General features: G+C 41.6%; 1 protein-coding gene across 1 annotated transcript; it reads left to right on the top strand.

The window, feature by feature from the left end:
• The first annotated feature begins 10,513 nt into the window (after positions 1-10,513).
• On the top strand, positions 10,514-11,750 carry LOC132781719 (chemerin-like receptor 1). Its single transcript, XM_060786128.2, has one exon. The coding sequence runs from the start codon at positions 10,542-10,544 to the stop codon at positions 11,604-11,606; it is 1,065 nt and encodes a 354-aa protein (XP_060642111.2). The 5' UTR covers positions 10,514-10,541; the 3' UTR covers positions 11,607-11,750.
• The last annotated feature ends 281 nt before the right edge of the window (positions 11,751-12,031 follow it).

The raw sequence follows: 12,031 nt of genomic DNA, 5'->3' as shown, positions 1-12,031 counted from the left end.
TTCGAATTTGGGGAGAGATGAGCTCCCTCTATCAGCTCCAGCTCCCCATGCGGGGACATGAGAGAAGCCTCCCACAAGGATGGTAAAACATCAAAACATCTTGGTGTCCCCTGGGCAACATCCTTGCAGACGGACAATTCTCTCACACCAGAAGCAACTTGCAGTTTCTCAAGTCACTCCTGACATGAAAAAACAAAACAAAAAAAACCCCAAAACTTAAAGGTATGTACATACATTATTCTCAACCCATCAGGGCATCTGAGGTGAAATACAATGGGTAGTTTCTTTGAACTGTGAATCCCAGAATCGCCAGTGGGCATGCTGGCTGATGTTCCTTGAGGAGCTGTCACCCTATGAAGTAACGTATCTGAGCTTTACTGGGAGCCTCCACTTTTTTTACTCTTTGAAGGGGAGGTATAGGTTACACAGAAGTCCTATTGTCTGGGGCTAATCGGACGCAAACTTCAGTCCTGTATTTTTCTCAGTCTCACCTTGAGATAAAATGCAATCACACTGTAAAACTAGGAGCATGGATCACCTAAGGGTCATCATATGTTAAACAAATTTTGAAGGCACAGAACAATACAGAATACTGGGTTGCTGTGCGTTTTCCGGACATATTCCAGAAGCATTCTCTCCAGGTATTTCACCCACATCTATGGCAGGCATCCTCAGAGGTTGAGAGGTCTGTTGGAAACTAGGCAAGTTGGGTTTATATATCTGTGGAATGTCCAGGGTGGGAAAAAGAACTCTTGTCTGTTGGAGTCAGTTGTGAATGTTGCAATTGGCCATGTTGATTAGCATTGAATGGCCCTGCAGTTTCAAAACCTGGCTGCTTACTGCCTGGGGGAATCCTTTGTTGAGAGGTGATTAGCTGACCGTGATTGATTCTTGTTTGGAATTCCCCTGCTGTTTGAGGCAGGTGTGAATGTTGCAGTTGGCCACCTTGATTAGCATTTAATGGCTTTGCAGCATCAAGGCCTTGCTGATTGCTGCCAGGGGGGAATCCTTTGTTGGGCGATGTTAGCTGGCCCTGACAGAATATTTATTCATGATTAACAAACATTAGAATCTGAATTAAAGAATGGCGTTTTGAAATGTGTTTTTTTAAAGTCCTGAAGCTCATCTGGTGGGGCAAGATAATATTAGCAATATGAATTTCATCCCTATCTCTGACTCATAAGGGGATCAATAATAACAGGATTGGATTTAAGGCTGCAGTTGGACCCAAAAGATGGAACTGGACAAAAATACATGTAGCTGGGAAGCTAGTAGATGTGCATAAATAGGAGGAAATAAGATTCGTGTTTTTATACATATTGCCCATGTAAATGGCAGCCAATGGTCTAATTCTGTTAGTCCTCATCAGAATGAATTAATGAATTGAATAAGACTGGTTAGCTACAAGTAACAGGAATTCTGTTGATTTTTATCTATTTGCTCAACTGGGTACCACTACTGGATTTAACTCAGTGTCTCCAGTGTGAGCAAGAACTATAGTATAGTTTGACTGAGATCCTGCATCGTACAACATTCTGTAAAGGGAGAGAGGGATGTGACTCTCTCCATTACAGTTAGTAGCAGTAGTAGCAATATGCTTTCAAGTTGCTTCCGACTGATGGTGACCAATAGGGCTGGGCGGTTTCGTTTCGTAATTTCGTAATTTGTTAAAAATTCGTTATTTTTTTTTATAACGAAGCGATATTGAACCATTCAGGAGCAACTAAAAAACGAAACGAATTTTTCCAATTCGTTTCGTAATTGTTTCAGAATTGATTAGTTATTGATTCATTATTGATTCGTTATTGATTCGTTATTGATTCGTAAATGTTTCGTTATTATTTCCGCATGTCTGGTGCAAGTTTTAGGGTTGCTGTTTGTTTTCTCAGTGAAAAAAAATACAATTATCACACCAACAGTCAACAACAGAGGGAGAGAGAAGCTTCAGAAGTTTTTTTAGCGTATTGCGCGATTGCGGACGCCATTAACGAATCGATTCGTAATCGATTCGTAATTGTTTCGTAATTGTTTTATGATTTCCGAAATTTCGTAAATATCGAACTTTTTTAAAGGAAAATTTCGGAATTCTTTTAAATAACGAAACGCAAAAAAACCCTAAAAACGAATCGAGTTTAGAAACAAATTTTTCCGTGTTTGGACAGCCCTAGTGACCAAATCTATCAAGGGGATTTCTGGGGCAGAGAGTGTGCGGCCTGCCCAAGGACACCCAGTAGTTTCTATGGATGCGCAGGGAATTGGACCACAGTCCAATCCTCAAACCAATATATTATGCTTTATTTATTTATTTAATTTAATTTAATTTACTGTATTTGTATACCAGGCGACTCAGGGCGGTTTACAAAGGCAATGATTTGATGCCCAATACACCATAAAAAAATTAAAAGCATGAACACGTAATATAAAACCATAGCAATAGTATTAAACCATACATCAATTACAACTCCTACTAAAAACGTTGTCCAATCTCATCATCCAGTCGTTCCAATTCCTATGTCATTTACCTTGCATTTTCAAACACTTGTTCAAACAACCAAGTCTTGAGTCTTTTCCGAAATGTTAAGGGGGCCACCACTGAGAAGGCCCTGTCTCTCGTCCCTACCAAATGTGTTTGTGACGCAGGCGGGATCGAGAGCAGGGCCTCCCTGGATGATCTTAAAGTCGTCTTTAGGCTCTGCTGTTGATCTGCTTCCCTCTACCTAGAGAACTGAAGTTGAGGGTAACAACACACCGTGGGGCTTGACAGCTAACATGGGGGAGCTTTCGACAGTGCATAATAATAATAATAATAATAATAATAATAATAATAATAATAATTTATTTATACCCCGCCACCACCTCCCAAAGGGACTCGGAGTGGCTTACATGAGGCCAAGGTCAACAACACAACAATAAAACAACAAGCAATAAGCAAAATAAACAATACAATTAATATAATTCACATATAGACAATAACACACAAGGGGTGAAGGAATAGCTCGTTGTATTGCATTCAAGACACATACATGAGTAACCTCAAGTATGTCACCAGCAGGATGCGAGCCTTTGGGTTCAGGTTTCCCTTTATTTTTGGATATGTGGTGGGGCTTGTGCGCAGTTGGACAATAGAAACAAAACTATTAGGTGTTCACTGGGCAGATGGTTCTGGTGACAGGTATGATCCTTGACGCCTATCACACCTCCCTGGAAACAAATGGACTGGAGGAAAACCTTTCACAAGCTGCTGTTCCAAAGCCTTTCAACTTCCACTGTGGTGTGTTTGAAGTGGCTTCTGAGAAAGATCAGTGGAGCAATCCTCTTGCTTTTTGGGTCAATCAAGAAAGGGTTAAGCCTGCCCCAGCAGTGGTCCCTGTGCCAGTGCTCCACAGGCAGCCAAATAAAACCAAATTGGGCAATGGTTTGTGGGCAATGGGACTCTGCCTTCCAGCCGCACGTCTGGACTCTCTATTTTCCTAAGAATGCACACGCCCAACCTGTGAGTGTCCCTGTCCCATAGCAGGAACAACAGCCTATAGAGAGGTTTTTTTTGGAGGCAGATTGATGTTCCCAAAACAGCTCCAGGCGTGAAGGTGGAGAGGCTGGGACTGGAGCAGTTAGGTCAGGAAAGCGAGAGGAGGGAGGTCTAAAAGGTGAAGCTCTATCAGATTCTCTACCTTGGGACGGTAAGTAGGATTTGATAGCCATTCCAGAAATGCTGTACTTGATTATGACATCTTTCTCTTCTCTTCCCTTCTAAGGAGCTCAGAAATGCACAGAAAGTTCCTTTCCTTATTATCTTCACAAAAATCCCGTGAGGTAGATTAGGCTGAGAGACTGCTCCAAGATCATCCAGCAGCTTCATTGTCTAGGAGAGATCTGAATTCAGATCTTCCTTAGTAGTAATTTATTTATGTACCATATTTATATATGGGTTATATATAACGTAATGGGGTAGATAACCTGCTAATCACCATATGATTTGGATTATACCTCCCTTAAATCCAAGTCAGCAAGGATAATGGTCAGGGATTATGGGAAATGTAGTCATACACACACAAACTAGAGTTATCCAGTTTTCATTTTCCAGCTGTAATCAGTTACTTTCTGCCACTAAACCACATCAGTGTTTTTGTTTATGCTTTATATTAGAAGCTCTAACTGTAATAAGAAACAGAACCCCCTTTTTGGGGAGGGGGGAGATAGATCTCTCAATCTCTCAGCCAGATGAGCCAGTGGTTAAAAATCCCCACTGACCAGGCTATCTGGGGATTGTGGGTCTTCTAGTTCCCAAAAGGAATTTTCCTGAGTGGTGCAAAATGCCTATGATAATAGATGCTTACTGCCTGCAATCTGGGAGTGTGCAAGGGCAAAATAAATGCCAGTCTGTTTTGAAGAAACTGAATGTCGGGTGGTTATTTTAAACTTCAGAAAAGGAAAATGTATGTGCTGGAAAATAAGCAGTTAGAAGAGTTTCAAGGCAGAAGCGGACCGTTTTCTAACTTTGCATAGAACTGTAAAAATTACTGGGACTAGATGGCTAGAATTATGTTGAGTCCTCAGTGTGCTTTGTAAATACTCCTTATCCAGTAAAATTCATGGGTGAATATTGAACCAAAGCAGAATATAGCTGGACATACTGGAATGGCTTACTAGGAACTGTGTAACAGTGGAACAAACTGCTTTGAGAGTGGAAGGACTCTCCTTGCTGGAGGGATTTAAGAGAAGGTGGGATGGTCATCTATCAGGGATGCTTGAGCACTGTGGTTCTCAACCTTCTTAATATTAGTCACCTGTACACAGTTGGACTTCAAATTCTGCCTTAACTCAAAACCATGCAGATTTTTATCCATTTTAAATCTCTCCAACTATACCAGTGGTTCTCAAACTTCCAAATGTTATGACCCCTTAATACAGTTCCTCATGTTGTGGTGACCCCCAACCATAACATTATTTTGCTACTTCACAACTGTAATTTTGCTACTGTTATGAATCGTAATGTAAATATCTGATATGCAGGATGTATTTTCATTCACTGACCAAATCTGGCACAAATACCAATTTATGCCCAAATTTAAATACTGGCGAGGTTGGGAGGGGAATTGATTTTGTCATTTGCGATTTGTAGTTGCCGGGATTTATAGTTCACCTAAAATCAAAGAGCATTCTGAAGTCCACCAACAATGGAATTGGATCAAACTTGGCACACAGAAATTCCAATGACCAACAGAAAATACTGGAAGGGTTTGGTGGGCATTGACCTTGAGTTTTGGAGTTGTAGTTCACCTACCTCCAGAGAGCACTGTGGACTCAAACAATGATGGATCTGGACCAAACTTGGCATGAACACTCAGTATCCCCAAATGTGAACACTGATGGAGTTTGGGGGAAATAGATCTTGACATTTGGGAGTTGTAGTTGCTGAGATTTATAGTTCGCCTACAATCAAAGAGAATTCTGAACTCCACCAATGATAGAATTGGGCCAAACTTCTCACACAGAACTCTCATGAGCAACAGAAAATGCTGTGTTTTCTGATGATCTTTGGCTACCCCTCTGACACCTCCCTCATGACCCCCCGGGGTCCCGATCCCCAGGTGGAGAAACTGTAGCAACAATTTGCATTGTCAGTTGATGCTAGGCTGGGGGTGAGACTAGATGGCCTCCAAGGCTAACAAAATGAATTTCAACAGGCATAAATGTAAGATAGTACATTTAGGTAGGAAAAAAATTGAATGCACAAATATAGGGTGGGTGACACCTGTCTTGAAAGCAGTTGAATGGATATCATTCAGCAGTGGCAAGGAGTTGGACCAGGCAGCCCTTGTGGCCCCTTCCTACTCTACGATTCCATAATCCTAAAACTTTATAACACTATACAACATGAATTTTGCTCCTAGATTATAAATATCATTTCCTAATTCATTCTATCATAAAAATGTGGAAAAGGGTTATTAAACTACAAAACCTTTGTTTTTTGGGACATCCTGGAACATATTTTGCTATAGTTTTACAATGAATATCTAACCGAGTCTCAACCAAGTCAACATAGTTTGTGGCAGCCACAGAAAACGAAAATTCTGGAGTATAACAACTACTTTCAAAGTAAGTACTTCACAGTTAAACAGGATATAACACTTTCAAACCAAGAACAGAACATTTTTCAAATTTTGTTACATAGCTATACCAGGGCTGGGCAAAACGCAACCTTCTTGGACTGCAGGTCTTATTAGCCTTAACCACAAATGTTTTGGAATGGTTGTACTTGCAGTCTTGCAAATTCTGAATAGTGATGCTTTGTCTACACATAGCAAAGAGGAAGAGTTCAGGATCTATATCAGGGAATATTTTATTATGATAGGTAAAAAGTTTTCCCCTGACTTTAAGTCCAGTCGTGTCCAACTCTGAGGGTTGGTACTCATCTCCATTTAGAAAGAGCCAGCATTATCTGTAGACACCTCCAAGATCATGTGGCTGGCATGACTGCCTGGAGCACCTTACCTTCCCACTGGAGCAGTACCTATTGATCTACTCACATTTTCATGTTTTTGAACTGCTAGGTTGGCAGAAGCTGGGGCTAACAGCAGGAGCTCACATCGCTCCCCAGATTCGAACCTCTGACCTTTCAGTCAGCAAGTTCAGCAGCTCAGTGGTTTGACCCACTGCACCACCGGAGGGCTCCTTTTTTATTACGGTATATCATGTATAAATAAAGTCTGGTGGATCAGCAATCCTCACTGTAGGCGAAGTGGGCTGTGGCTTTTGGGAGCTCCAATCCAATTAAGAGGAGTGCAGTTTGTCCAGCCTTGCTTTAGGCAAAAAGCAAATCTGGTTTATCAATTTCTGCCTATTTCCAAAGTGCTTGATTCCCACACATTTGTAACTGTCAAAGCTTTGGAGTGAAGAATTCTAATTTCTAATTCTCGGGGTATCATTGTCTTGAAAGTGAAACTGTCTCCTCTCTGCCAGCAGCACCACACCCAGCTTTGTTTGTGGCATAAGACAGATGCTGGATGAATGTGCAGTGCAGCACTTTAAGATTATGCAGCCTAGAAACACCAAAAGGACTGCATTAAGTCTGCATTGCTCTACTACCATCTTGTGGCAAAATACTGCATAGTTCAATCTAGCATCATAAGGCTGACTTCCCTGAGATCTGTATAAAGGCTGTGCCAAATCTCCAAGCTTTGGGTTAAATCACGCGTGGGAAGACTTTGGCCCTCCAGGTGTTTCAGGCTCTCACAATTTGTAACAGCTGAAGTTTGCCCATGCCTGGGTTAAATCCTACAGGAATGTAGATTCGGTTTGAGCCAAAATGAGAGTGTTGCCTTCCCAGTATGAATGCTGCTTCCCAAATGAAATTTCCATTTCCATAGACCAGAAATCCTCTCTTTGCTGTGCTTGCATTCCCTTAATAATTTGACCTGTTTGCTTTATTTAGATGCTTAAGGTATATTGCGTAATATCTGCATTTTAAGTTTCCCAATACTTTCTGATGTTATTCCTGCTTCTCACATTCTTTTCTGCTGCATCCTCTAACCAGTGGTTCTTAACCTGTGGGCCGTGGACCACGAGTGGGTTGCTAGGACAAAATTTTGATCTGCGAGCCTCCTTCCTCTTTGTTTTATTTTATTTCTGCTCCTTTCGTACCACCTGCCACTCCTTCCCTGTCTCTGACCATGGCATATTTTCTGTATCAGAAACTAGAGCTGATGTGGTCTATCCAATGCAAATTTCCGAATCAGGACTCCAAATAACTGAACTGAATTTAAAGTTGACCAAAAACTGATTCGTAACCCTTTTGGTACTAATGCTGGAGAGTGGTCCCTGGTCAAAGTGGTAAAAAAAAAAGGTTGGGAACCACTGCTCTAAGCAAACCTACAGTGGCAGAAGAAAAGTGAAGGAACAGTCACCACTTCTTGCTGTGTTCTTTTTTCCCTTAAGGACTAGGACCAAAAGGCAAAGCAAGTTGACATCAAATCCTACAACTACTCCAATTTGGGAGGAACAGTCCCTCTTAATTCCCACTTTTAAATTTTCTTTAAAAATGCCCCAGTTCCTCTCTGCTCCTTCCACTTTCCCCCTTTGTACTCAGCTTGCTTCGGTTGCTGCAAACTGAATTCCAAGTTCAAAAGTACTTCGTGATCAGCAAGGGAGACAGAAAGAGGCAGAATATTGACATTTCCTGCAGACCAGTGGTTCCCAACCTTTTTTTGACCAGAGACCACTTTGACCGAGGACCACCTTGACCAGAGACTACTCTCCACCATTAGTACCAAAAGGGTTATGAATAAGTTTTTGGTTAACTTTAGATTCAGTTTGGTTATTTAGGCTGCTGATTCAGAAAATTGCATTGGATAGACCATATCAGCTCTAGTTTCTGATGCAGTACATTTGCCATCCAGTAGTCACCATCTGCTCGCCCACAGAAAACCATATTTAATAATCAAGAGCTAATGTGGTCTATCCAATGCAATTTTCTGAATCAGCACCCCAAATAACCCTAGGAAGAGGCCTAAAAACGAAGACACCAAGGCACCTCCACTTCCAGGCACCACATGAAACAGCTTTGCTCAGGGGGAGGAAGGAGGAGGAGAAGCAGCAGCCAGGAGACTTGTTGTCGCACCTTTCGTGGGTAGTCAGCCTTTCCCCTCCTGACATCCCCATTACCTTGGCACTATAAGAGGGTTTTGAGAGGCCAGTCGGTCTTGTTGCAATGGTGTGGTAATGGTGACGCCAAAGACCATATTTTACTTCTGGGGGACCACAGGTTGGGAACCACTGCTGTAGACAATGGTAAAAGCAAAGGTGGTAGCCTCTCCTAACTTATATGTCCTTCATCATGAATAACTTTTGCCATATTGACCAAACTGAGGTTGCTTGGTCATGTATGACCCAGCTTTCATCTGTGAATTGTTGGAAGGTATGTGATAGGTATCAATCTATCTGAGGAAGATGTACCTGCTCAGGAAGGGTTACGGTAAAGTGAGTAACTTGGAGGGCTCTGGAAACTGGGCCTACATTTAAGGTTGATTTTAGGGGGAAAAATTAAGATACGCATATATGTCTGAGTGCCATGTGTAATTTTACCATTTATTTTGAAGATCAGGAAATAAAAAGCACTGTGCTCAAAATACAATGTTGGGGAAACTAGAAATATAATCTAGTTCGAATGCAGTTTCCTAAGAACTTTTGAAAAAAACCCAAAAAACTAGACTGTTAGTCCTCGTTGTTGGGGGATATATCCTATAAAGTGATGAAATAGCTAGAACACACCAGTATTTGGAATTGTTGTTTATTCGTTCAGTCGCTTCCGACTCTTCATAACCTCATGGACCAGCCCATATTTTTGGAATTTATGCCTAGAAAATACATGTATGTGGAGGAAGGGTGGGTTTTCTTCCTGACCACTCGGAGTCCATTATTGTTTCCCATGAGCAACTTGTAAAAAGTTATATAATAGAGTCATCCAACGTTCTGTATTATCCAACGCAGTCTGCCTCCCGCCTGGATCGACAGCCATTTCAATACATTGCGATGTTTTGATACTAAATTCGTAAATACAGTAATTACTACATAACGTTATCATGTATTGAACTGCTTTTTCTGTCGATTTGTTGCAAAACCTGATGTTTTTGTGCTTAATTTGTAAAATCATAAGGTAATTTGACATTTAATAGGCGTTTCCCTAATCCCTCCTTATTATCCAACATTTTTGTTTATCCAACGTTCTGCCGGCCCATTTGTGTAGGTCCTTAAAACCATCTTGGAAGAATTGTTACTGGAAATGCTGGTATTTGTAGCTGCACGTCTGTTTTTGCTTTTTTGAAAAAAAGTCATTGGGACACATCTGCATTTCTTGTGATTCATGCTGGGTTTTTCGCCCATTCCCGTAATAGTGTGTATTATGAAGTCAGCTCAAGTATCTATCTACATACTGTAGAGTTTCATGGTAAGAAAGGCAAAGGCAATTCTTTTATGTTCCTCTCTTCAATTTTCTCTGTTATTTTTCAAAAGTGTTATAGCATTATGATTGTACATGTGAAATAGCATATGGACATGCTGTTTCATTATGTTGCTGGTACACTATGACTCTAAAGCAACATGACAACCAATAATACTTTTAAAATATAGGAACCTCAGAAAATCACAACCTCATTTTTATATACATATACATATACATATACATATACATATACATATACACATATACATACATACATATATATATATATATATATATATATATATATATGAATGAGGATTTAAAGCATTGCTATGTCCAGCTGCAACCCCCCCCCCCCATAACAGAAAAGAGCCTACTGACAAAGAATAAGTGGATGATCAATGGTAATAAACATCAAAAATTATATAGCCAGAGCTCTTACATCTTTAGACCAGAGCCCTTAACTTCATAGCTTGTTCTTAGCCAGTCTGCGTGTCTTGAGCATTTGACAGACAATGTATGGGTTGTTTTCCCCCATCTTGTTCAAGCAATGTTTTGTGTCTTCACAGGTCACCTTCACAACACGTTTTCCTCCTCCAAAATGGACACCAATGCCACCTCTGAAGAAAGCCTGTATGGAGACAATGAAGACTATCCTGATAACGATGACCATGCAGGTCTCCGGGACTCAGTGCATCTACTCGCCGTGGTGATCTACAGCATTGCCTTCCTTTTGGGAGTGATTGGAAATGGCCTTGTTATCTTTGTCACTGGCTTCCGTATGAAGAGGACCGTCAATACTGTCTGGTTCCTCAACCTGGCCATAGCTGACTTTGTCTTCACTTTCTTCCTCCCACTGAGTGCAACCTATTTGGCTCTGGGCTTCCATTGGCCCTTTGGGAAGGTCCTCTGCAAGCTCAGCAGCACTGTTGCCTTCCTCAACATGTTTGCCAGTGTCTTCCTCCTCACCATAATCAGCATGGATCGCTGTGTCTCTGTAGTGTGCCCCGTCTGGGGTCAGAACTACCGCACACCTCAACTGGCATCTCTGGTGGCTGTGGGCATTTGGGCAGCCGCTCTGGTTCTCAGCTCTCCGTACCTTGTTTTTCGAGATACACGGCCCTCTCCTTCTGAAGAGAACATCACTCACTGTTACAACAACTTTGCCTTGTCTGATGACTTTCAGTCTGAGGAAGCTGATGAGTTGAGTGAGCATCGCCACCAGGCCATGGTGCTGACCCGTTTTGTGGTTGGCTTCTTGGTGCCATTCACCATCATCCTGATTTGTTATGGTATTATTATGGCCAGGCTGAAGGGGAATCGCCTCACCCGCTCAAGCAGGCCCTTCAAGATCATGGTGGCAGTAGTGTTGGCCTTCTTCATTTGCTGGTTCCCATATCACTTTTTCTCATTCCTGGAAATGTCGGTCTCTACAGTAACGCCCTGGCTAGAGATGGTCCTCATGGTGGGGACGTCCTTGGCTTCAGGCCTGGCATACTTCAATAGTTGCCTGAATCCCTTTTTGTATGTCTTCGTGGGTCAAGACTTCAGGGAGAAGCTACGGATGTCAGTCTTAGCGGCTTTTGAGAATGCTTTCAGTGAGACCTCAGCACAGGCATTGACAAAGAGCAAATCGAGCCTAGAGGTAGACTGTCACCTTGTCTAAAGTACCTTGGGCCTTTAGTTTCTGCTAAGGCCGGGGCTCACTTCAAGGACCCCAAATAGATATCAAAATCCATGGATACCCAAGTCCAACTATATGTAATTTCATGTGAATATGGTGTCAATAGTAATCAGGTCCTGGATGGTTGCTTCTGCCAATTGCATGAAGTTGGTGAGATGTCATCCAATATAGATTTCAAGCAGGCGGGCATCATACCATACTCCCCAACTGTCCTGATTTAGCAAAAACTGTCATGATCTTGAGTCTCATCAACCAAAGCTAGATACAAAATAGTCACTTGTAAGAATAATGCTAAGGGGGAAAAACACAACAAGAAAGGCTAGAAAAAGTGCTGAGGTTGCAATTGTTCAAAGAACTTGTATGCATCTAGGAACTCAGAAAATTTTGAATTACAACTCCTGGAAATC

Source organism: Anolis sagrei, chromosome X (genome assembly GCF_037176765.1).
Source record: "Anolis sagrei isolate rAnoSag1 chromosome X, rAnoSag1.mat, whole genome shotgun sequence".
In the NCBI taxonomy this organism is placed as follows: domain Eukaryota; kingdom Metazoa; phylum Chordata; class Lepidosauria; order Squamata; family Dactyloidae; genus Anolis; species Anolis sagrei.
The sequence above is the reverse complement of the archived record's forward strand: the minus strand, read 5'-3'. Positions and strand labels throughout refer to the sequence as shown.

What these genes read in the sequence shown, in the direction of transcription:
- LOC132781719 (XM_060786128.2), top strand. Translation starts at nt 10,542, where the DNA reads ATGGACACCAATGCCACCTCTGAAGAAAGCCTGTATGGAGACAATGAA.